Genomic DNA, 27,757 nt, shown 5'->3' on the forward strand with positions numbered 1-27,757 from the left:
ATTGATATTTTTTCAGGGTGGGAGGAGGTGCTAGGTGCTTCCCTCTTTCACACTAAGCATAACATTCTTCTATAACATGTTAGCTTATTGTTGGGGAATTTTTCTAAAGTGAAAATAAAATCTGTTTAATAGCAAATTCAAGCTTAGAATAGATAATTTTAATAGCCTCATTTTGTCTCCCAAATGGTCTGGGGTAGTAGAAGATTATCTGAGTGACATTACTATAGGGGCTCTCATCCCTTCGTAGTAGGCAAAATGAAGTCCGGCTACTCTGTAGAAATGCTGCTGGCTTGGAGCTCCTGAGATCTGCCATGCCTGTTTCACTGTCCTACTTGCTTTCTCTCAAATTCACATTAGAAAATTATATGTGTATATACACACATGTGCACACACGCACTCCCATATATTTGGTTTGACTTGGCTCACAAGATTAAGAGATCAGAAGCTTCAAGGATGGTAGAACTGGGCTCTTTGTGTTGCTGTGCCCTCAGGTTCTTTCCCTTATGGTTGCAAAACAACTTCCAGCAGCAGCCAGGAAAATATGCTTCCTTGTTCGCGTCCAAAGAAAGGAGAGTCCCCGCTTACTGTCTGTATTCAAAGTGAGAGTAACTATCCCATAAAAGTTCATGAGCTCTTTCCTTGATTTCATCAGCCAGAATTGAGTAAACTTCTGGGATACAGTTCATTCCTGAACGAGTCACTAACTAGGGGGACTTAAGCATTCAGGTCTTTCCCTTGAGCTGATTATCATTGCCCTTATCCACGTGGGAGAGTTGGAATGGCAACCAGCATGCACCACTAGTGTGTAGCCCACAGTCAAACATCAAAGTCAATGAAATTGGCATTATTGGATCAGTTCTGGCCCACTAGTGGCACAAAGACAATACTTTGGCAGCCACTGGTATAGTGAGAAGTGGACCAAGGATGGGCCTGAAGGAACACCAATATTTAGCAAAGAGAAAGAGGAGCCTGTGAATCAGTTTCCTACTTAAATTTATTCTGTATTGCTGCTTTGATGTAGAATTTTTTAAAAATTATATGACAATAGTGATGACCTTAGGATTTGTTTTCTTTATATTTCTTTTTCCAAAAGAATAGAGACTGCTGGAAATACGTTAAGCTTAGAAATTGAGATTTGAATTTTTCCCTTAAGTAAAAATGTTCCTTGAATATTTGAGTAAAAATGTTCTTATAATTCAAGTGTTTTCTAATTTAAGAAAAGAAAATAACAAGCAGGAGAAAACAAGTCAAATGTATATTCATTTCTGCTTCCTGCCTTGTTCGTAAAGTCAAGAATCTGACCTTTGAGTAAGTTTCATCATATTTCTTATCACAAAACAGATTACAGAATAATCCTGGGAGTAAGTAAATAAACACTCTCCTTTGAATTTCCTGCTTTTTTTTTTTTTTTTTTTGTAAATTGTGACCAGTCTTCAATTTACTTAAAATATGATTTTTAAAGTACATTCTGCAGGTATAATACTGAAGGTATTTAACAATTTAGTTTAAATTATGACCTTCAGAAAACTATTCAGTTGGCTTGAATTCATTGATTCTAATGACATATGGAATATTTGATTTACCCAGTGGTTTTTCTCCATTATATATCTCTCTGATCACTTTAATGTCACTACCTGGGCTGGGTTTTTTTTTGAAGTGCTGCCCATTGTCTTAAAGGAAATAGGGAAGGAATTATAAATGGTTATACAGAAGTTAATAGAAAAATGAAAAGAGTATTTTGTAGTACATGAACTATCTAATATGTTAGATACTAAGGAAGAACTGCATCCATGTATGTTTCTTAAAAATTTTTTTTACAAGTACAGTCATCCCTTGGCACTGGGGGGCTTGGTTTCAGGACCCTTGTAGATACCAAAACCCAAGGGTGCTCAAGTCCCTTGTATAAGATGACATAGTATTTGCATATAGCCTACACACATCCTCTGATATAGTATTTTAAATCATCTTTTGATTAATTATAATACCTAATACAATGTAAATGCTGCATAAATAGTTGTAAATATAATACAAATGCCCTGTTAGTAGTTGCCAGGTTTTGCTTTTTGGAGCTTTCTGAATTTTTTTTTTAATATTTTCGATCTACATTGGTTGGTTGAATCCGTGGATGCAGAACCCACAGACATGGAGGGCCAACTGTAGTGAGGAAGGTTAAAATTTATGACTCAAACTTCACGCTCATCCCTACATACATGTTTGATGTCTTGAAAAAAAGATATCTCTCTTTTATTATAATGTAATAAATGGTTAGGTTTGCTGCCCTGTGTCTGAAGACCTCAGTGATTGGAAATGGGTTGTGATTGGTAATGGGCTGGGAATGGCAGTGGATTGAGTCTTACATGCAAGGATCTTCCTCTCCTTGAGTAATCAGGAACAGACACTTCTGATTTTCCTTTTGTGCTTGGCATGTGTAGGAAAGACAGACATGATGTACCACTGTTAATTTCTGCATATCTTTTAGACAGTGAGATACTAGCAAAGAGACTTAATTCAGGAGGCCAGTGAGTTTTCCTTTACATTTGTTACTATGCCTTACTTAGTTCCAAGGGGTCAGATAAAGCATTGCATTTTCTATTTCATATTTCAGCCTCCTCTGAAATTTGGCACTGTAAATCAGTGGTTCTCAAACTTTAGCATGTATCAGAATCTTCTAGAGGGTTTGTGAAAACACAGATTGCTAGACCTCCCACGCCCAGAGTTTCTGATTCAGTAGGTCTGGGGTAGGGGACCAAGAATTTACATTTCCAATAATTTTCCTCATGATGCTGATCTAGGTATTGCCCTTTGAGAATCACTGCTGTAAAAACATTTATTTTTAGTAAAACCAGTGAAGAGTCATACTGAATTTATTTAAGGAGAAGATACACGGTATTTACTACTGTTTAGATTAGACTTTATATTGTTTCTCTCTGGATGTTGGTTATTACATTAAGTGACCTACAGGGAATACTCTCATAAAATATATTTATTTGGTAAAAGAATGGTTGCCATTGGTAATTGTAACTTTTCACAGACAGATTAATAGCTGCTGCTAGGCTGAAAGCCACTTTTGGACTAGAAGAAAATACTTTCCATTATTTTGCTTAATGTTTCAAGCAAAGATGGGATTTTTGTTGTTGTTGTTGTTTTTGTATTTGTTCTTTACTAAGATACCATAATTGTTATTTCATTCAATGAGTATTGAAACTTTTTAAGCTAGTCTTGAGGCCAGTACACAACCTCTTTGCCATTGCCAGCTGTGCATGTTTCTATGGAAACTCAGTAGGGACTAGCAGGATTACTTTTGTAGGGACCACACCTGGCTTATTTGCATCCAATTTAAGTTGGGGAAATTTCAAAAGAATAAGAGGTCTGTAGATGTGCCAGTGGACAGCCAGAAAGAGCTTGTCAGTTTGTAACCATCACACTGGTCTAAAGGAGGAAGGGTAGGTGGGTTTTCCTTATTCATTATAGTTCCTGCTCTGGAGGAGTTTGGTGGGTGTGCTGAAGTTTATATTTGTTTTGTGTATTTAGTTGTCCATCTGTTTCTGTTTTGTTTTGTTTTTTGTTTTAGGTATATCCTCTTACAACTTAACAATTTTAAAATTCTTTTAAAGAAGTTAAAGTACATATAGATCAGACTTTTTTTTCAAGAGAGAGAAAAAATTCAGTTTCTTTTCAGTTGTATAACATAATAAAATGTCTTAGTAAATTTTTGACCACTGTTGGAGAATGGTGGCAGAATTTTAATGTTGATCTCTATTTTCAAGTATTATGAGCTACTATAAGCCCCTTCTCTCACAAAAATAACTCCTTTTTAAGAAGGTAGTTTCAACTATTTACATATTTGATTTTGTTTGCACCATTGAACTTAACTAAGCTTTGGTTCAAAGTTTCATGAAGTAGTTAGGAACATCACAGAATGTATAGAAAAAAAATTATATGATCTAGTTAACATGAGTACTGAGTACAGTTATATAAAACTTAGATGGTTTTCATTAATGTTACACTACTCGATCAGTTATACTAATTTATACCAATTACTGATTAGTTGTACTAATTCAAACAAAGCTATGTAGTAGAGGTAGTTGGCAAATAAGAGTCAGTGCATGTACCATCTCCTCTTCATCTGTTAAGGCTGGCTGCTTGAACCTACTATTAGGGTTCTGAGGCCTCATGGCAAAGAATGTCATGGTCAACCAGTGATGGTAAATTTACACACCTGTGTGTGCCAAGTATTGCTCTTTCTCATTTTTCAAAGACAAAATGTAATCTTGCACCTTTTTCCAGAATACAGTGATAGCAATCTATATTCATTTATGTCTGTCATCTATGTGTGTGGGTATAGCCAGTTGAAATAGATACTTGTAAATTTGGAGGGAGGTTAGTGTTGGATTTTGGGGTCTTTTGTTAAGTTAATGAAATATACCCTTTAAAGAAAATACTAAGTAGGCTTTTTTATCTAGCTTCATGAAAGACCACCCCCTTATAATACATGTTCCAAGAACTTTCTGATTTACCTCCACGTTTCTGAAGTAAGGGCAGGTGCTAGTAACTCCATTTTGTAGATGACAAGTAGACACAAGAGAGCTGCCTGCCTCTAATCACTTTATGTTTAGGCAGCTAACCATACCTTGATGGGTAATCCAGCGTTCTCCACCGTTTGTAATTGTTCCCACTTAAAGTGTTAGGTTATTTTATACAACTTACTCAGTCTTGCCTTTTTCTCTTTTTGTATTCATAGACTGGAAAAGTAAGAAGAGCTTTCCTGCCTTTTTAATTACCAAACTACTCTCAGTTTTCAATGAATCAATTCAAAGAAAGAATGCAGTCTTTCTATACCTGGTAAATATTTTCTGCTAATAAAAGCTATTAATTTAGTGGCCTCTGATAAATCCAGGTGTTATGATGATTGCCTTTAATTTTGTGGAATGACTATAAAAATGACTTAAATATATATATTTCATTTTTAACTCTGAAATTTGTTTGATATTTATTGATATAATTGAGTTATGCTTAGAATGCCTGTGCCCTAGCCCTCAATGGAAAATAGTTTAGGATTGCCCTAATACTTAGATTAGGCTCTGGTTTCTTTTGGAAAAGTTGTGAAATTAATGCAAATAGGGTACATGTTAAGTATCATCTTTATCGTGATAATATAACATTAGCAATAATTCCTATGTGGTAGTTTAATAGAAGTTCTTTGTAAATAATAGTTTTATAAAATTAATCTATAATCAAAATATTATAACCTACATTTTACCAATGATGAAGGAACTTGTTTAAGGAAGTTCAGTGCTTCCTTAGCCAGTGTAGAGCTGAGATCAGAATCTAGACTCCTAGTCTCATGCCTTTTTAAAATTCTCATTTTTTTAAGTACCTTAAATATAAATTAACATGCCTGAGGGAATAAACAAACCATAGTGACATTTCATATGGATTTTCCTTTTGTGTAACTGAATATGTTCCTGTAGCAACAGCAAAGAAGAAATGGTTTTATTTATTCTACGTAAAATATTTTATCTATTAACAATAATATTAACAACCATTAATTAACTACTAGGGGCCATTGAAGCTTTTGGATACATTTTGTTCAAATCTGAGGAGAACTCTTGGGAGTATGGTTGTACCTGTTTTACAGATGAGGAAACTGAGGCTTAGGAAGGGTCATATAGTTTAGAATTTTAGAATTCTAGAACTGGAGTTTAAACGCAGTTTTCTCTGATGCCAAAGCCTATTACTAAACTATGCAGTCTGTTTATTTTTGGAATTAAAATTTAATCGTAAATCCAACCTAACCCTTGTTAACTGATACTGATTATGGAATTATTTCCTCTCTCTTAATTCACCCATTCAAAAATCTGAGCACTTTAGAGACATACTGAGGTAGTGAAGAGAAACCATAAAACCGTGTCTTCCTCTGTAATGATTTTAGCTATAGAAATCATATTAGCTATTTTATAATGTAATTTCAAGGTGTAAGTTTTATACCCCCTCAAAAAGTATATATTTGTATATTATAAATACATGTTTAAACTAAACTACTTTGAGCAAGTCTAGAGGTATATTTAGTGAGACTGAGCATTTGTCTCTCCAGTGTTTTTACTTATTATAGTTGATCATCAAACAATGATTATTTTCCTAAAATATTTTTAAAACAGACCTTTCAAAATTAGTTGACACCCTTAATGAAAAAATTTTGATGTTACAGTAAAGAGTATTAGTCAGAAATTAAGACATTTCAAGTGTCTGGTTGGCTTTGGGATAAACAAAAGCTGATTATCTTAAATGAAGATGTAATGATGAAAGTATAAAGAAAATTCCTCTTCTTTAGTAAAATACCTTGAGTACCTGAGTTTTCCCAAACCAGGAGAATCTTTGCCTTAAAACCTGACTTATCCCTTGAAATTCACCTTTCCCCAGGGATCTTTCATTAAATTACCACCATGACCTGCCTGGCCTAAAGAGGGTGGGGATGCACAGAATGTAGACAGTGAGATATAAAAAAGTACATTTTTTAGTAGCCCATGTCACATAACTGTTTTATTCCTGGTAATGTGGAGATCTTATACCAAAGAATTGTAATTTATGTGCATTTTAATCTCTACTGTTCAAAATGAGAAATAATGTAAAGTAGATTTTCTGGTACCTTTCTGTTCTAGATGGTCATGTGTTAGAGCTTTATAAAAGGTGAGATACATTGACAAATTTTATTTTTTTAGTTAAATTCTTTCTAACTAACTGGAGCTTGTGAAGGTGGTATGAAATTTATTGATACAGTGACATTATGATGAGATTACAAAGTTATTAACTACCCTAAGTATTACTTGAAACTACTCATCATCCTCTGAGTAGAAGGGAAGGAGGTGAAGTAGGGCTGGGGCAGCAAACATTTAATGAATTCCTACTCTGTTGGGCATATGCTATACACATCTACATGCATGCTTTCATTTTTAATATATGGAAAAGTACAGCGGTACAGGAAGTAGAGCAAAGAGAAGAAAGCATTATGCACAAATTTATGTCTTGCTTTTTGTTTGGATGGTCAACTTGTTAAACCCTTCATATTCTTTTGTCCTCCACTTTTGGCCAAACAATCATGCTGTTGATTGTTTCCAGTGCTCTGAATCACAACTGCCTGGGATTGCTGTATAGTGCTTATGTGGCCAGAGGGGCATTAGTGGGTTTTTTTTCTTGGGGCGGGGGGCCGGTAGTTAGATTTTAAGTTTTCAGAAGACTGTAGTTAACAGTACTGTATTATATATTTTAAAATTTGCTAAGAGGGTAGATCTTAGTTACGTGCTCTTGCCCCACACAAAAAAATTTTTAATTAAAAAACGGGGCGGGGGACACAAAGGAAACTTCTAAAGGTGATGAATAAGTTTATGGCTTTAGTTGTAGTCTCACAGATGTATATTTATCTCCAAACTTATCTAGTTTGTATACATTAAAGTTGTATACATTAAATATGTATGGCTTTTTGTATGTCAATCATATCTCAAAAAAAAAAGTTTTTAAAAAAGTTTTAAAAAAGTTTTCAAAAGAGAAAACTCATACTTCTTAAGAAATGTTATTTAAAGATTAAAACATGAGAAAAAAGAAGAAAAAGGAAACCAAATTATACTTCAGCCATGTTCAGCTAATTCAAACATTAATAAAACTGTTCTTACCATGTACAGTAAAGATAATTTTCTGGCCTATGGATTAAAACTCAGTTAAAAAACATGGAAATGTTCAAAAGCATCACTTAAAATTTCTTGTTATAACAGGAGAAAAATCTTGAGTAGTATTTATTGAATATTTATCAAGATATTAGAATAATACAGCTATTTTTATAATTCCTGATTATTTTCAAAATAACTAATATTCTCATTTTAATTTTAAGAACCGCCTTGGGAGATAGCATAATCATTCCCATTTTTCAAATGAGAAGATTAAGGTTCAAATGTTGTGTTAAGTTTCCTAGGGATGCTGTAACAAAGTACCACAAACCAGGTGGCTTAAACAACGGCAATTTATTGTTTCATAGTTCTGGAGGCTAAAAATTCAAGATTAAGGTGTTGGCAATGTTGGTTCCTTCTAAAGGTTGTGAAGGAGAATCTGTTCCATGCCTCTCTTCTTGTCTGCCCTCTGTATGTATCTGTCTCTGTGTTCAAATTTTCCTTTTTTGTAAGGACAGCAATAGTATTGGACTGGGGCTCATCCTAATGACCTCATCTTAACTTGATCATCTCTGAAGACCCTATTTCCAAATAAGGTCACATTCACAGATCCTGGGTATTCGCCTTTAACATCTTGGGCGAGACACAGTTCAACCCATAACAGATGTGACATCCTTTGCTCAGGGTCTCCTAAGTAGGAAGTTTAGACATAACACATTGTAGTGCCCCTAAAATAGTAGTTTTAAAAGAAGATGACAATATATCTATGATACCACATTTAAAATGCATTTTCTAATATTTTCTTATGCCTGGGTAGATTTTATTTAAAATTAACTGAGTTTCTAAAATATTTAATAGAGTTTTTGGTTGTAATGGATTTCAAGCTCTTTCTTTGGATAATAAATAAGTGATACGACACCAACTGTGGAAAGTTGTTCAGTACTCAGTGCTTAGATCTGAGTATAAATTTTACTGAACTTCCATTAATTCAATGTAGAGCTTTAGAATGTAGACTCCTTCATATTTTGAGATGTCCATCAGAATACTGTTTAATTGGTTTCAAGTGCACTCTGATGCTAGGTTATCTATACATTTCACAATTCTGTAAGAATTATAGTGTTGCCAGTGTTAATACGCATCTTTTGATCAGAGATTTCTGAGGAGTGGGGAGAGCAAGACTCAACTAGGATAATAAAACAGTGTATGGTAGTTTGTTGATCTCTTTTCTTTTTCCCTTTTTTCTTTGCTAAATCTTTCTTTTAAAATTATTTTAGACTTTTAGAAAAGTTGCACAATAGTACAAGTAACTTTTTCCCTGAACCTTTTGAGAGTAGGTCTCAGACTTGATGGTCCATCACTGCCAAATACTTCAGTGTATAATTCCTACAAATAAGGACATTCTTCTACATAGTCATGATACAAACATAAACTCAAGAAATTTACAATAACACATTACTGTCAACTAATCCATAACCATATTCAAATTTTTCTTGTTATCTCAGAAATGCCCTTCATAGCAAAAGAATCCAATCCAGGATCATGCATTGCATTTAGTTGTCATGTTGTCTCTTTAGTATTCTTTTATCTGGAATAGTTTTTTAGTCTTTCCTTGATTTTCAGCACTGTGACACTTCGGAAGAATACATTTTGTGGAATGTGTTTGAATTGGGGCTATGTGATACTTCCTCAGGTTATGTGTCTGTGGCAGGAATATCACAGAAGTGAAGTTGTGTTCTCATTTTGGGAGGGGGGAGGGTTGCACAATTTTGATTTATCCCCTGACTAGTGATATTAACTTTGATCACTCGATTAAGGTGATGTTTACCAAGCTTCTTTACTGCAAGTTACACTTCTTCCCTTTGTAATTAATATATATTTTGTGGGCAAACTGTAAATTTTTGTGATCAAATTTTTGCCCACTAGATTTAGTATCAGTTGTTTCTTGACTGGACTTACTGCTATGATGGTTTCCAAATGTTAATTTTCTTGACATTCTACTGTAAGGAAGAACGTTCTCTTCTCCCTGTTTATTTATTTATATCAGCATGGACTCATGAATTCCTATGAGTAATGGTTATAATTCATTATTATTTTTATTTACTTTGTTCAAATTGTCCAAAAGTCTGTCGATGGGAGACATTTCAGGCTGGTTTCTGTTTATTTTTCACATATTCCCATAATTTTTTTTTTTTATTCCCATAATTTTTTAAAGCACTTCCACTACTAATTTCTTCACCAAAGCAGTAAAAGGAGAGAAATAAAAAATAAAATATAAAGTCTCAGTAAAAAAGCAGAAAGCCTCATTAAAGAAACAGAAAATATAAAGAACTAAACGGAGGAACTTCCTTGGTGGCGCAGTGGTTAAGAATCTGCCTGCCAATGCAGGGGACACAGGTTTGATTCCTGGTCCGGGAAGATCCCACATGCCACAGAGCAGCTAAGCCCGTGCACCACAACTACTGAGCCTGCGCTCTAGAGCCCACGAGCCACAACTACTGAAGCCCACGCATCCTAGAGCCCGTGCCCCGCAACAAGAGAAGCTGCCCAGTGAGAAGCCCGTGCACCACAAGGAAGAGTAGCCACTGCTCGCCGCAACCAGAGAAAGCCTGCACACAGCAATGAAAACCCAACACAACCAAAAAAAAAATAAATAAATTTATATTAAAAAAAAAGAACTAAATGGAAATTTTAGAATTGAAAACCATAGTAACTGAAATAAAAAACTCACTGGGTAGGCTTACAGCAGAATGGAGGGGACAGAGTGATCTGTAAGATAGAACAGTAGAAATTACCCAATCTGAACAAGAAGGAGAAATTGAACAAATAAATGAACAGAGCCTCAGGTACCTATAGGATTATGACAAAAAAAAGACTACAACAAGAGTAAGAGAAGGAGAGGGGAAAGCAGGCAGGGCCAAGAAGTACTTGAAATAATGGATGAAAACTTGCCAAACTTGGCAGAAGACATAAACCTACACATCCAAGAAGCTGAGCAAATTCCAAACAAGATAAACCTGAAGAAATCTGTAAGACACATCATAAAACTTACGTAAACTTAAAGACAAAGGAAAAATCTTGAAAATAGTGAGATAGAAATGACACCTTACGTATGGGGAAAAAACATTCCAATGATAATGGATTTCTTATCAGAAACCATGGAGGCTGGGAGACAGCGGGGTAACATTTTTCAAGTACAGAAAGAGCTCAAAACCTCAAACTCTATATCTGGGAAAAATATTCTTCAGGAATGAAGGAGAAATCAAGACATTCTTAGATGGAGGAAAACAAAGAGAATTTGTTTCTAGCAGCCTTACCCTAAAAGAATGACTAAAAAAAAAAAATACTTAATTTTAGATCCAACAGAACATGTTCAGGACTTTTATGCTGAAAACTACAAAATGCTGATGGGAGAAATCAAGGAAGATATACGGAAATGGAGAGATGTACTGTGTTCATGGATTAGGAGATTCAACATAGGAAAGATAAATTCTTCCCCAACTGATATACAGGTTTAATGCAGTTCCTCTCAAAATGCCCCTAAGATTCTTTTGTTTTTTTGATTGAAATACTGATGTACAATGTTGTTAGTTTTGGGTGTACAGCGAAGTGATATATATATATGTATTCTTTTTTAGATTCTTTTCCATTATAGTTTATTACAAGATATTGTCCTTGTCCCTTATCTATTTTATATATAGTAGCATCTATCTGTTAATTCTGTTAAGATTTTAATAGATAAGATTATTCTCAAATTAATACAGGAATGCAGGCTAATTAGAATAGCTAACAAAATTTTGAAAAAGAAAAATAAAGGGGGAAGAATCAGTCTTTAATTTCAAGACTTTTTATATAGCTGTAGGAATTAAACCTCAGGGCTTTATCAGTAGAGGCATTGACACATTGATCAATGGAATAGAATAGAAAACCCAGAAATATCGACACAAGTACAGCCAATGGATTTGTGACTAAAGTACAAAAGCAATTCAGTGGAGGAAGAATAGTCTTTTTGACAAATGATTTGGGGAGGGGTGGGGGAAGAACCTTTAACCTAAACCTCACACTAGGATAAAAACAGAAGAAAATTTTCAGGATGTAGGGCTTGGTGAAAAGTGCTTAATCACGACACCAGGAGCACAGTCCATAAAAGAAAAAAATTGATAAACTGGACTTTATCAAAATTAAAAAGTTTTTCTGTGTGCAAAACTCTGCTAAAAGGATGAAGAGTCAAGCTCCACAATGAGGAAAAACATTTGCAAAGCACATATCTGATAAAAGATTATTATCTACAGTGTATGAAGAACTCTCAAAACTGAACCCAAAAAAAACCAATCCATTAGAAAATAGAGATTTGGGTGGAATTCCCTGGAGGTCCAGTGGTTAGGACTCCACGCTCTCACTGCCGAGGGCCTGGGTTTAATTCCTGGTCGGTGAACTAAAATCCCACAAGCCATGTGGTGCAGCCAAAAAAAAAAAGAGAGAGATTTTTGCATTTCTAAAAAAATTCAATAAAGAATAGACATGTCACTGAAGAGGATATATGAATGGTAAATAAGCATATAAAAAGATGGTCCATAAGCCATTGAAGAAATGCAGATTAAGACCACCATGAGATATCACTGCATACCTATTAAAACAGCTAAAATAAAAGGTTATGACACTACCAAATGCTGGTGTAGATTTAGAAAAACTGGATTTCTCATACATTGTTTTGAGAATGTCAAATGGTACAGCCATTCTGGAAAATATTTGGAATTTTCTTTAAAACTAAATATATACTTGTCATATGACCAAGCAATCTCACTTCTGTGCATTTATCCCAGAGGAAAAAAAATTTATGTCCACATAAAAATATGTACGTGAATGTGCTTTGTATATTATAGATGAGAGTCAGATACGTCTTTTGCAAATACTTTCTCCCAGGGTGGAGCTTGTGATCCTATGTACATGCCATTTATGAATGTTTATAGCAGCTTTATTTGTAATGACCCCAAACTGGAAGCAACCAAAAAGTCCCTTAATTGGTGAATGGTTAGACAAACTATGGTACATCCATACCATGCACTACTCTGTTCAGCAATGAAAAGGAATAAACTGTTGATACACAGAATAACTTGGAGGGGTCTTAAGGGCATTATGGTGAGTAAAAAATGCCAACCTCAAATGGTCATATACTGTATGATTCCATTTGTATAATCCCAAAATGACAAAATTATCAAAATGGATGGCAGATGAGTGATTGTCAAGGATTAGGAATAGCCAGAGGGAGAGGAGTGGATATGCCTATAGTGGGGTAGCAGCAGGGAATTCTTTGTGACAAAATAGTTCTATATTTTGATTGCAGTGGTGGTTACATGAATCTACACACGTGACAGTAAAATAACATAGAACTTTACATATGCTCTATACCAGTTTCCTGGATTTGTACTGTTAGTTGTACTGTACTGTTAGTTATATAAGATGTAACCAGTGGGGGAAACTGGATGAAGAGTGCGTGAGACCTGTCTATAAATTCCTATGAATTTCTAACTATTTCAAAGTAGAAAGTTAAAAACAAAAGAGAGGGATATTATCATTGCTATAGGATTTCAGGGAAACAAATAGTTACTTGACAGTGAGGGGAATGAAGATCTGTGGTCATAACTTTTGAGCCTGTCTTTATAGGATAGATAGACTTTTCACTAGTTGATATAGGGAGGGAACGGTATTTCAGACAGATTGAGAGTTAGTAAATGTTTATGGAGTGACTGCCACTGTACTGTTAATAGTAAGAGATATTAATAACATCTGATTAGTCTGAAGAACATTTTAATTAGTTTAGTGAAGGAGTATATCTTTAGATTTCGTATCTCATGTAGAACTTTGGGATACTTGTTACCTGTATTTTCACACAAATTTATGAAACCTGGGAGTAAGAGAGAGAGAAAAAGAGAGAAGACACAAATTACCAATATCAGAAGTGAAACAAAGTAGTTCAAAGGATGAATGACAATAAACAAAGCAGCATGTGGTTTTAAATAAAACAAAGCCTGTTTTTCATGGTTTCAGTAAATGGAATCAGAGAAAAAGTCACATTCCATTTCTTAAAGTTAGAGAACTCTAATAGTAGCCAAGGATGTCAAGCCAAATTATAGGCCTGTGTTAAAGCCGTGTTGTCATCTGATCTTTTCTTCCATGGAATTTTCACACTTTGTAATTCTGTATTTAGATGATTGCTTAATATTTCTGTCTACTATTGAATTGTAAGCATTCTGTGGCTCAGCGTTGTAGGCCCAATTCCTATCCTGGTGTCTGGCAGCACTTAGTAAATACTTGTTGAATGTGTTCATACATGAAATAAATGACTTTGCAAAACTCTTTACATTAGAACAAATAAAAGACAGTTATAGAAGTAAAGAAACAGGATGATAAGATAGACTAGACAGAAAAGTTTAGTGTAATGGTAAAACTTTAGTAGAGCTACACAAGATTTAAGCTTTTACAGCTAAGCAATTCAGGATTGGATTTTGTAATGTTACTATGTTTACTGAAAAGATGCCAGAGTGTTGGACTGAGCAGGAAATGAGCTATGGCATGGCTGTAGAAAAATAAGATAGCACAGGTTAAGGAAGACACCAGAGCATGAGCCACTTAATACTAGCTGCTTTCTAGTGTGGTAGCTTTCTTAACAAACCACCTCTTAAATGACTGATCCAATTAACTGATGCCATGAGAATTCTTGCTTGAAACATACTGATGATTCCACTACAGCATGCTGAATGCTTACTCATTAGTATGTCTGTGCATATCTGCTGCTGCTGCTGGAGTTGTATGGGTATCAGGAGTCATTTACACGTTTGTGCTCTCAAGCCTTTTCATGCTGGTTTATACTTATTTTAATCACACAATTTAAATAATTATTATATAAATCAAGGGAAAGAGAAGTGATATTTCTGTGAAAACTTAAGTTGAATGCTTTGAAAAGATTTGATAAAGGGTAATAAGTAAAAAAAAAATACTGCTGAATTAGATGTGACCAAGGGAGCTGTAAAATATCAGGGATAAATTATTCTTTAAAAAACAAAAAAGTAAGTAAGAAGGAAAAAGATTCTGTACTCAGATTGCTTCACGTGTCTTTTAAGCAGTTTTTCAGTCCATGGGTCATGGAATCACTTTAGTAGGTTTAAATCAATTAAAAAAAAAAAAAAAAGAAATATATTAGAACATAACAGAGTGCATTACACCTAGGAAGGAGCATTGTTTCATGAAATTTTCCTTGAGTTTTTAATATTTATTTTATACACATATGTAAAATGTGAAAATGTGATAAGCTTGAAAAACAAAGCTAAAGAAATTGAAACTGGAAATATTAGAGTGTGTATTAAGGGCATGATTTATCCTAGAAAGAAGAGGAAATTCAAATTAGTGGATCCAAACTTAAAGCAAAGGCTTTAGTCCAACATCAAAAGGTTGGTGAATGAATGTATATTTTTGTGCTTTGTGTTAAAATGAAATGTTTAAGGTATGTATAAATGGTTTTATATTTAAGTTGACCTTTTTAATTGACCAGCAACTACAGATCTCTGTGTCATGTGGTAAGAGTTTCAGCACATTTTATTATACTTATTTTCCTCTCATACTTTCTTATTATATACCCCCCACCCCCACTTTCTCTGCTACTTAATAGCTGTGTCACCTAAGAGTCATTCTCTAGGCCTCAGTTTACTTTTTATGAAATAAGATTATCCTTCAGATCTCTTGTTATTTGACAGTGCTTAATAGCCAAATTGATAAAGTAAATTCTTTCTTGGTATTTGCCCATCTAAATTTTTAGTAAATGATAGACATTCCATTTTGGGTTTTTTTTTTTTGTTTTTTTTTTTTTTAAAGCACTGAAATCCCTGTATTGCAGCCTTAGGGGGCATCATTCACATATGCCAGTCAAAATGGCCATCAGAAATAAGTCTACAAATAATAAATGCTGGAGAGGGTGTGGAGAAAAAGGAACCCTCCTACACTGTTGGTGGGAGTGTAAATTGGTACAGCCATTATGGGGAAAAGTATGGAGATTCCTTTCAGAACTAAAAATAGGGTTACCATATGATCCTGCAATCCCATTCCTGGGCATATATCCGGAGAAAACTCTTAACTCAAAAAGGTACGTGCACCTCAATGTTCATAGCAGCACTGTTTACAGTAGCCAAGACCTGGAAGCAACCTAAGTGTCCATCAGCAGATGAATGGATAAAGAAGATGTGATATATATACACAGTGGTATATTACTCAACCATTAAAAAGAATGAAATAATGCCATCTGTAGCAACATGGATGGACCTAGAGATTATCATATTAAGTGAAGTAAATCAGACAGAGAAAGACAAATATCATATATCATTTATATGTGGAAACTTAAAAAATTCTATAGATGAACTTATTTACGAAACAGAAATAGACTCACAGACATAGAAAACAAACTTACGGTTACCAAGGGAGATGGGGGAGGGAGATAAATTGGAAATTTGGGATTGGCATATACACCCTACTATGTATAAAATAGGTAAACAACAAGGATATACTGTATAGCACAGGGAACTATAATCAATGTCTTGTAATAACCTTTAACGGAAAAGAATCTGAAAAAGATATATATATATATCTGAATCATTTTGCTGTACATCTGAAACACTGTAAATCAACCATACTTCAAAAAAAAGTAAATTTAAAAAAAAAAAAAGAGTTTATTGGCCTCTTTTCCAATGGAAACAACCATTACCTCACTAATCAACTCCTAAACTAGGTCTTAAAGGAAAGCAATTTAATTGGATTAATTCATGCTGAAGTGTGAATAACAATCCTACAAACTTCCCAGAAATGGTTTTCCTTTTTAAAAAGGGTATTCTTTTTAGGTTAAGTCTTAATCTGGTATTTCAGACAGAGGACCAAATGAGGTGAACATTTGAGACTTTGTGGGAAAAGCTCTTTCCCTCTTTCAGATCAGCTGTTCCACAGTTAAGGGACTGTAGGTGAGAAATGGTGGCCATCCCTCTCCCAGTCCAACTGTAGAAGGCCTGGTCAGACTTCTAGTATTTAAGCCTGCCTTCTAGAATGCACAAAGTATCTAGATCAAGAGTGGCAGGAGGGGAGTTTTCTCACCCCCACCATTGTGATCGAGTCAGCTTCCTGTCCCTCTGGATAGCTGCATCTCAGTGCTGCCTCCTTCTTTTGCCCCTCTCCCTCTTCCTGCAGTGAAGATAGTGAGTTGTGCAGCAGAGGGGAAGGAGGTCCCACTTTGCATAGTAACCTATGTGAGTTGGTGAGCTATATAGGCCTGCCGTGCAGAGACCCTGTGGGACTCTCTTGGCCTGAGGGGGAGGAGGATTATTATACTACTGAAGTCCTGCCCTGCAAGGTACCTTCCAGCAAATACTCCTTAGTTGGCAGTGATTGTCTGGCTGTCGCTATAAGTCATCCTTAACTAATGTATGAAAGACCTAATTGGCATAAGAAAGGTAGTTTAGAGGTATTACTGCATGCAGTACGAAAAGGTAGATGGTAAGATGCAGAGAGATTCTATGATAAATGCAGGCAATAAATGTAAAATTTTATGAAGGCAGAAGAGGAAGGAAAGAAACATTCACATTCATCATTTCTTCTCATATTTTCCCACCAAGTAGAAGCTGTATAATCCAATACATTCTACCTTAAAAACTCATTTGAATTTTGTATTCTGTTCCATAATATATTCTTGATTGTTTTACTAAAAAGTATTATGATTCATTATTGAATAAAATCAATGTTCTTAAAGGATGCACCATGTTTATCGTGTGTCTTGATGTCTTCCCTGGCACAACTACCTCATGCTGCAGTCCAAGGTCTAGTCTGAGAAGCACAAGCACATTGAGCCTCACAGCAACCTCATGAAAAAGATAGTATGATTTTACAGATGAGAAAAGGAAGGTTCAAAGAGGGAAAGTCTCATGGGTAATACACGTCATTGTTAAATTTCTCCCCCAAACCCTCTCCTTATATGGATTTTGTGGTTCTGTAAAACATAGAAAAACTAACAGTATAAATAGAGTGCTGACCTAAAAGTTAAGAAGGGTTTTTGGTTCTGTTCCTAGCAAAGTTATTGACTTGCAGGGAAATCTTTTGAAGGTCCCTTATAGAAATGTTGTCTTTCATTTCCTCATATGCATGTTGAATTTAATTTCGTCCTTAATGTTGGGAAAAGGTACATACATATTTTAAAAAATCAGACACTTGGCATGCTTGAAGATTAGTTTTAAATAAAAGCAATTGTTAATGGAATAATACCCTTGAGAACTCTCAAGTCTTAGTGCACTCTTCTTTGTATCCATACACACTTGACTTTTAAACACAAAATTGTTGTCACCAATTATTGGCTTCCTTACTACACTGAAAGTAAGCTATTTTAGTCTGCTGCTTGATTCAAGCCCCCCATGCCTACCAGTTCCTTAACTGTATAACTTGTCCATAGGTATAATAGTAGCCAAGAGCTCAAATTTTAATGTCAGCAAAATCTGGTTTTAAATCCTGACTCCAGATTATTAGTGTGACATTAGATAAAGTACTTCAGCTCTCTGTGCCTCAGTTTCCTTATTTTAAAAGGGGGGTAATAATGCCTATTTCATGGGTTTTTATAAATCTTCTGAATTGTCTATGATGATAACATTGGAATGTTGTCATATGGTAATGCCTAAAAAATTTGGGGTTGATGTTTTACCTTGTAAATTCACTTTAAATAAATATATGCTTTTGTAAGTATTCTAAGTCTATAGATTCATATACATTAAGTGAAATTTACTTGAAAATACTAATTCTACAATTTACATGACCCATTTTTTGATGATTGATATTGTAAATAACAGACTGTCGTACACTTTAGATTGATTTTGATGGGGGAAGGATACTATATGATATGTGGCATTCAACTAATCTATTTGGTTAATTTGGTAGTATAAAAGGATTTGTAGATAATGAATTTTCATACTCTGGGAGATAATTTTATAGATCCTACACTGCTTCTGGATTTATACTGGTGCCTCGTTTTAAAGTAGGACTTTCACCTGACAGTGTATGTTAATATTTGGAAAATTCTCTATCAGTAGGCTAGCACCATCTTGACAGCCCTATGTTCTGCTTCTACCTTGCTAATTGTTTCCTTGGGATTATTTGGATTGTGTAGAAAGCTTTTTGCAAATCCCCTTATTACTGAAGTCATTGTTGCCAGCAGGAATAAGATTAAAGGTGCCTAAGTCTGTAGTTGTTTCTAATTTGTACGTGTCATTTCAGTGGCATTTTAACAGAACTCTGTCTCCTGTCCCTCCCTTCTCCCCCGGTACTATCTCAAGTTAGGTCCAAGAAGCCAGGCCATTGGAAGAAATCTCATTTTATCCTCCTAATTATTATGCTGGCACTCAGGAGATAATTTTTCCCTTCATGCACTGCCAATTAATATGCAAATGGACTGATAAATATTTATGCAATGATTTAAATTATGCAGGGGGTGCTTTCAGTGTATTCTGTAAATGAATTGTTCGTGGACTTCAAAGTACTGGCTGCTGTGCTAACGAGGAGAGATTTGCATAAGGCCCTAATCACGCGCATACTGATTAAGCTTCATTATGGAAACTGCCAGCTGCAATCTTTGTTTCTATTTTATTACAAAAAGAGGAACTTTTCATGCTTCAGTTGCCTTGACAATGTCAGTCCTAGCTGGTAGGAGAGACTAAAACTCCTCTGAGCAACTGAAGTTTCCTTATTCAGTTGAAGATTGCTATGGTGTAACTGAAGTTGTATTTCGCTTCTCCCCCAATCCACTTTCCACCTCCCACCCTTGTTCTTTTAAGAGTATAGTGTAGATTTGTTAGAAATAATAGTACCTTCTTTCCCCTACCCCATACCGCTACCTGTTTCTTCCTTGCTTTGGACTGTCTGAACCTCTAGAAGATTTCACAGCAATGCTGGACTGCAGTGACTATGTTCTAGGTGGGTACCAGCACGGTTCTTTCTTATAAGCTTTAATATGGAAATAGCGTGTGTGGAGTTGACTATGCATAAATGCTTAATCGCATATGCAACCAACTCGGGGGGAGGGGGGAGAAGTGGATTGAGCTGGGAAGGAGGAAAGCATTTGCAAAGCACAAGCCTGCTTGAATTTGCAGTAGGTCCCTCCCTACCACTAGCTCTTCTGGTTCAGAGGATATTTTCAGTAAATAGTGTGGATTTAGAGTTCAACTTGAATGGAGGACATTTTTGCTTTTTGGAAATTTCTATTGAGAGCATTTCATGTAGTTCTAAAAACAGTCTAAATCTGAAAGACGGTATAAAGTGTACCTAAATAATATGTATATATTAATAAAAAAAGTTTTGCATACCGAATGTGAATGTCTTATATAAAAAATGCCTAGTGAAAAATAAGATGGAGCCATAGTGCATAGTTGTTCCCATAAATGCTAATGCAGAAGGTAATTGGAATGGTTACTGCAATAGGACTGTTGATCAATTTCCAGATTTTAGAAACTGTTAACTGTTTTCAAATTTTGGCTAATACTAGCCTTTTTCATTTTTAAAAAATCAACTTCTGTTCTTCAGGAAACAATTTTTAAGTGCTGGAAAGCCTGTTTTTAGAGTTTTTCCTATAGAACAACAAGATTTGGGGAGGGGGATGTGTGGCTTGAATATATAAACTCTCTTTGGCGATTAAGATTTAAAATAGATTGAGGCATTTTGGTTTTTAGACTTACTGTGACCATGGTGGCCATATTTTGTGTTGAGTTTTTTCTGTTTGTATGCAAAATTGTTGAAACCTCTTTGGGTTACTCTGGTCACCTCTCCAGGTGATGACAAGAACTCCAGGTCTCTGATATCTTAGTTTTAAAACCGCTACAAATGATTTATTTTTCCTGTAGGTAATTTTTCCTGCTTGAAAAATTGAGGCTGCCCCCCATCACCATCACAGTAGCTCAGGATAAAATAAAATGATAGTTCTGAAAATGTTTGAATTTTTAGCTGGAAGGCATGGCCTAAACCCAGGGTAGTACTAATACTTGTACAGCATGATAAAAATCACTATTAAAAGGGTTAATGACTAAAATAACAAACTGATGTCAAGAATTCAATCCAAAAGCAACCTGTAGACTGTGTATTAGACTCATACAGTCAGTTCAGTGTGCCCAGAGAGAAAAAACAAACTTCACATATCAAAAAAAGAACTTACTTGTATTTATTCTTTTACATCTACTAAGTTGGGAACTCAAGAAAGGAAAGGAAAGTACCCTTCTGAAATATTTTTAGCATTATATTTTAGAATTAGACATTATATCTGTAATTTTCAGTTCACAGTAAATATCATTTAAACATTCTTCCATTCCATTCCAATGTACAACATTCATAGTTGTACAGTTAATCAGGATTTGGTTTTATTTATTGTTGTGTATGTGTATTAAACTCTTGACAGTTTAATAGAAAATGCATAGAAGATTCACATAGAATACCTGTGACATAATTTTTCATTTTTAGATGTGGAAATCAGGATATGAGTTGTACAGATCATGACTTGTTGAGAATTATGCCTACAGCTTTGTTTCTATGGTATGTGGAAAACATTGTTACCCTTCTGATGAATGTTAACTACTTCATCATTTTTTCCCATTTTCTTTTAAAATACATTCTAAAGGAAGCATTGAGCAGCATGTATGCTTAATGGTGTATTCTATTACATTTGTTGTGGTTTTTGTTGACTTTCATAAGATTTTGGTTAAGTCATTCAGAAAGCTGATGTTTACTAAGCTGTACACCTGTTCCTTTCAAACCTTAGTATGCTTTCAGATGATATTTAAATTTTTCTGTAGGGGGAAGGAAGTTATAGAACTACCCTCATTTATGACCACAGACATACAAATTTGAACCCTTTGAACATGTGAAGAACAAAACAAATATATGATAGAGCTGCTTAAGCCCATAAGGCAAGCATTTGTTTCAAAAGCTGTATTTAAAAAGCTATTACACAGCTTCCAGGTTAGAAATGAAATTTATGAGAGAAGGATTCTTGATTCTTTCTCATCAGTTATGCATGTGGATAAAGTAACCATGGACAACATGGTTGGGACTACTAACGATTGTTTTGATTTTCTAGTTAAACATTTAAGCAGATGACAAAATGGGCTCTTCAGTCAAGAAATTGAATATAATATATAGTTTAAGTATTATTCTCTGCTAATAATTACAGTTAAATGGTTCTTAACCCATTGAGGGAAAAGGTAGAACTTGCTTGATAGTAAACTTCTTTGATTATAAATATGCTAAGTTTGAGTTCACAGGAGAAGTAGAATAAGATACATATTAAATGTATAGTTTTTACCCTTTAGAAGAGGTAGAAGAAAAGCAGACTTGTTCTTGTCTTTGCTGTTGCATATCTTCTAGGATACTTAATATTGCTTGATGAAAACGTATTACTATGAAAGCATTCATTTAGGATATCAAGGCAGTATAATTTTTAGCTGGGTGTGGTTATGATTTAATTTTGCAGTTATTAGATGTATCTGTTATGCCTTGTAGTCCAGCTTCTTGTACTGGTTTATGATTGAGGTATGAATTTGATATATTCTCACTTTGACACATGTTTAGTTTGTTTTGGGGGAGGGGGTGGGGAGTAAATATGGAGATATTTTTCTTAGACATGTTTTCATTTTATTCTGTTAGGTTGAGGTATTGTCCAGTCTGTAATCAAGATTACCAGTAGATTATTTAGGTTACAATTAATGAATATCTTTACTTAACGAAAAAAGAAACTTTATTTGGGAATAACATATTTTACTTTGTGAAGTACTTCTCTCCTCCTCCCCGCCCCAACTTTGTTTATTTAATATACTTTATGCTCCATATTATAAAACATTTTTCCTCTTTTTTATATTATACTCTCTATTATAATTTTTTTTGCAGGTTAGATTTCTGTTATTTCTCGGAAGAATCTTAAGGTTCTTTAGAAAGACAATTTATTTGTGGATCACTTCAGAATTAAGGGAATCCTGAATTTCTTTCAGATAAAATTTTATTATAGTTTGCAATGTTTTAATGTTGATACCATCTCTCCTTGAACTGTAGGACTGTAACAATAGTCAATATTCTTGACCTTTTCCTTTGCCACAATTTTGCCTCCCGAACCACATCCCCAGTGTTTTCAAAACCTATTCTCTTCTGATTTATTGCAGACTCAAGAATGAACAATCCGTCAGAAACCAGTAAACCATCTGTGGAGAGTGGAGATGGCAACACAGGTACAAGATCATTCTCAGATCCAGCTTTTTAATTAGATGTAATAGAGCTAAAAGAAGAAACTTCGCATTTAACTGTGACTTGTATTTGGTGAATGAAGACTAATTTGAGTATTGAGTTGTCAAATATTAGTATTTGCAGGAACTGGGATTGTATTGATTTAAGATTATCTAACTTCTTCTGCAGATTGTTTCATCTTTTGCTGCCATATATCAGAGAAACTACAGAGTGGTTGAGAGACTGGTCCTTTGGGTCAGTTAGTTCTGGGAATGACTTACTAGCCACTTACTAAGCTGTGTGACTTCAGGCAGTTTCCCCAGTCTTTTTGAAAAAGACTTAATTTGTTCACCTATAAAATGGGGATAATAAATTTCATAAGTCATTGTGAGTATTAAAGGAAATGTGTTAAGCATGGTGCCAGCTACACAGTAGCCATTCAAAAAAGTTGAATGGCTGTAACAAAAAAGTTGCTCTTGTTATAGGTGTTAATCAAAATGGGAAATCTTACCCACATTCAGTATAAATTGTATTGAAGTTATCGTATTGTGAGTAGATAAAAACACACACCTGTTTCTAATACATCCTTTTATTTGGTAATTTTTTTAAAAAAATTTACACTTGATTAAACCCTGTATCAAGAGAAAATTAATACCATAAAAATGAGGAAACTGAGGCCCTCGTGGGAGGAAGGTGAGTCCGTAAAGGATAGATTGTCTCCACAGCCCATACTCGACATTTGACTATGTGTCTTTATCAACCATTTAAGAAGGGAATTATGGGCAGGGATACCCAGAAAGTAATAGTTTCACTAGGTTTTTACTAGCAGAGAGCGTTGCCTCTTTGACTTGTGATTTTTAAAATGCCTAACTATGAGAGATAGTAAAAATGAGAGTCACTCTTGGAGACTGTCTTTGTTTTCCACCCCTACTGGCCACAACACCTTTTAATTTGAAGTAGATGGGTTGAACCAATACGGCAGCTTCCTGCCTACATATCTTTCGTTAAAACTTTTTTGGTACCTGGAGATACTTGTTAATCTTTTAATCTCTAAAGCATACCTGCCTCTTTATGTGAAACGGAGCAGTGGGGCTTCCTGCTGTATTTAACATGTCTTAAGTTACTCCAACCGAGGCTAGCCAGGTAGACTGCTGTAAATACATCCCGTGAAGGGGAAGCGCAGCATTCTATTCTGCCTGAAGTGTCAGCTAGTCTCCTCTCTGTCCCGTTTGGGCTCCGCCTTGCATTTTTTTGTAGCAGCAGTCCCTCTGCCAGTATTTTGGCCACCTAGCTTAGTTAGGTGTGGGACTTGTTTGCAGAGAGAAATAGGGCAGTTGATCCCGTTAAGACACTAGAAGAGAGTGAGCAGGACACCCATGCCTAAAGAATTCAGATTCAAAGAAGAGGCACGTATTTCTTAGGGGAGAGAAACAGACTCAGAATGATTGGAGAACACTGAAAAAAACACTATATCGGATTCCTTGGGAATCCATTACTATAATAGAAGTTTCAGTAGCTACCATTTATTGAGCACCACATTTAATAAAACCCTGATGACATGTTTTTAAAAATCTTAAGCACTGTATGCATTATCTGATTTTTGAGGTCTTATGGCAGCCCTGCAAGTTAGGTATTATTTCAAGGAATAGGAAATTGAGGCACAAAACCAGCCAGGAAATAAAGGCAGGATTAGGATTTACACCCTGCATATGGTTTACACCCTGCATATGGTTTCTCCCATGAACTGTAATAAAATAAAACTGAAAATTTAAGCAAAGCTTTGTATATATATATTTGGGTCTAAAACCATTTATAGAGCTATGTAAGATAAATTCTAGCTGGAACACTTGCTGAAACAGTCCCATGAATTTCTTGCCCTGTTATAATATGGAGTGCATGGCAGACTCATTCACCATAGAGCTAAGCAGTATGAATTTAGATATTTTACTTTTTAATGTCTCTAAGACTCTGATTTTGTGGCTGAAAACTAGTGCTTTCTTAGACGTTTTTATTTCCACCACCAGCAATGGTAGTTGATTTTACAAATAGGGAAAATTTTTATTCCTTTTTCACAAGAATTACTGCTAATGAAATAATAAGAGAAATTGGATCAAACATGAGATGATCAGCCATCCTAACTCTGGAGCGTGGTGACTCACTTTCTGTATGTTGACTGAAGCATTTGTTGCCTTTATAAAATTACACATTACTTCCATATTATGGACTTTTACGTTCACTTGAGGATAACCTTGAATGTCTAGTTTCTCAAATGTTAAGGGTCTGTCACTGTGTTCTTAGCATTTCCCACTGATGTCAGTTGGTTAGCTTAGGAACATAAAAATACATTTGAGTTCCAGTTTGCATACTAAATACCATGTCTGATACATTAGATGTAAAATTACAGTCTACTGGGATTTCCCTGGTGGTCCAGTGGTTAAGACTACGTGCTTCCACTGCAGGGGGCGAGGGTTCAATTCCTGGTTGGGGAACTAAGATCCCGCATGCTGTTCAGCGCAGCCAAAAAATAAAAAATAATAAAACAAAATAAAATTACAGTTTACTCAGATAATTACTTGCTTATAAATTGATCTTTGTTTAAAAATATAACTAACAAACCTGCAGATTGTTTAACTGTAAAGAATATATGGGTTCTTAGTTTTTGTTGGTTTATGAATAACAAGAAAAATTTTCAATGGAAAGAACCCTTAGCATTATAATAAAACCGAAGTTTCACATTTTCTGGATTCAGAATACTTTTGTGTAGACTACAACAATTTTAAACATTTCAGGAAAAGATAATTTTTGATTTTGTGACATTTTAAGAGAATGGTATTATAAAATTAAGATTGTATTTGATACGTTACTTCTTTGCCTTTCTCCGACCAGAGTGATTTATTTAGGTTGAGCAGCTAAATCTGACAATGTGCTTTTGTCAAACAGCCCTTATATGTTCACAGAAAGTCTGTTGCTTAGGTTTATTAATTTATTTAAGTCTGTGCCTGTCCTATATGTAAAATACTATACTTGGTGTTATTAAAAGATGTTAATGCAAATAAATGAGATACCCTCAGTCTTTGAAGAGTTAGCAATCCATTAGAGATGAGACAGATACGCAGGTGACGGATTCAGGATAGATTTTGGTAATTCAAGAGGAGGTATAGGAAAGTACCCTAGTGGTATTTCTTTGAGGAAATTTGAGTATGTTCATAGGCCAGGTGGAAGGAACCACCAGAGAGAAAGGAATAAAAGAAAAACAACTGATGGAACTGAGGTAGGGGAAAGAGTTAGGATCAAAGGTACAGAATGGAGGGTTAACTTTGAAAATGGAAAAAGATATACCCTTTTTTTATATTGGGGAGAAGAAGCTAAGATCAAACAATGACAGAAAATTGAGGTGGAAAGGAGAAGGAAAATGAGGAATAATTCATGTTAGATTGTTCCATTTTTCCTATTTCTCTTTTAAGTAGTTGAGGCGGTCATCGGAGGGGAAGGCAAAGATAATAGTAATAATAATAGCAGCAGTTACCATTTGTTGAATTCTTGCTATATGTGCACGGCTAGCTGCTTTATTATATATACTTTATAATTGTTAAAATACTCTTATAAGGTAAATAGTATTATGCCTATTTTACAGATAAAGGAAATAAATTCAGAACTGTTTAGTAATTTGTGATTGCAAAGACTGTGAGCCTTTCATTACCTTTCTTTCTTTTTTCTTTTTTTTAATTGGAGTATAGTTGCTTTACAATATTGTCTTAGTTTCTGGTGTACAACGAAGCGAATCAGCTATATGTATACATATATCCCCTCCCTCTCATTATCTCATACTGCCTCAAAGATTTTGAATGAAATGGATTTGGGAGTATGAGTAGAGTGAATGAGTTTTGACATAGTTACCTTTAAGGAATTGATTAAAATAAATAAAAAGGAGTAATATGCTTCTTGTGGGTCAGCTCAAATTAAAGAAAACAGGCGTGTATCTTATGTCTCTGGATTTGCCTATTCTAGATACTTTAAATTAAGTGGAATCATACAATATTTGTTCTTTTGTGTCTGACTTAGTTCGCTTAGCATATTTTCAAGTTTATCTATGTTATACAAATCTATAGCTGAATAATACTCCATTGTATGTTTGTACCACATTTTATTTATCCATTCATCTGTTTATGGACACTTGGGTTGTTTCCACCTTTTAGCCATTGTGAATTAATGATGCATTGAACATTGGTGCACAGTTCTTTGGGGTATATAACTAATAGTGATATCGCTAGGTAAAACAACACAAATTTATTATCTTACAGCTCTGGAGGTCAGAAGTCCTAAAATTAGGGTTTGGAAGGGCTGCATTCCTTCTGGAAGCTCTGTGGACAGAATTCATTTCCTTCCCTTTTCTAGCTTCTATAGGCTACCTACATTCCTTGGTTTATGGCTGCTTCCTCCATCTTCAAAGCCAGAAGTAAAGTGTCTTTAAGTCTGTCTGTCTGTCTTCCCCTCTCTGTCTCTGCCTCTCTCTTTTCTCCCTCTCTCTCTCTCTCTCTCTCTGACCCCCTGCTTCCATCATCACATCTTCTCTGACTCTCCTGCCTCCCTCTTTCTCTTATAAAGACCATTTTGTGATTACACTGGGTCCACCCAGATAATCGAGGATAATTCCCCCCCATCTCAGGACCCTTGACTTGATCCAATCTGCAGAATCTTTTTTACCATGTAAGGTAACTAACTATTCACAGCATCTGAGGTTAAGATGTGGACATCTTTGAGTGACTGTTCTGCCTGCCACAGTACTTTATCCTAAATTAAATCTGACCAACTGTATTATAGATGACAAT

At 34.9% G+C, this 27,757-nt stretch overlaps 1 protein-coding gene across 2 annotated transcripts in view; it reads left to right on the forward strand.

Moving 5' to 3' along the window:
- POU2F1 (POU class 2 homeobox 1) overlaps positions 1–27,757 on the forward strand; it is a 178,311-nt gene that overhangs the window by 70,978 nt on the left and 79,576 nt on the right. Inside the window, exons 1-2 of one of the 2 annotated variants that reach the window (XM_068541192.1) lie at positions 4,758–4,842; positions 22,868–22,933. In XM_068541192.1, coding sequence (XP_068397293.1) covers positions 22,876–22,933 — 58 coding nt within the window. In that variant the 5' untranslated portion in view covers positions 4,758–4,842; positions 22,868–22,875. Of the gene's footprint in view, positions 1–4,757; positions 4,843–22,867; positions 22,934–27,757 lie in introns of those variants that run through there. The other variant, XM_068541191.1, reaches the window with a different exon arrangement.

This window comes from Eschrichtius robustus, chromosome 3, assembly GCF_028021215.1.
Source record: "Eschrichtius robustus isolate mEscRob2 chromosome 3, mEscRob2.pri, whole genome shotgun sequence".
Lineage (NCBI taxonomy): Eukaryota > Metazoa > Chordata > Mammalia > Artiodactyla > Eschrichtiidae > Eschrichtius > Eschrichtius robustus.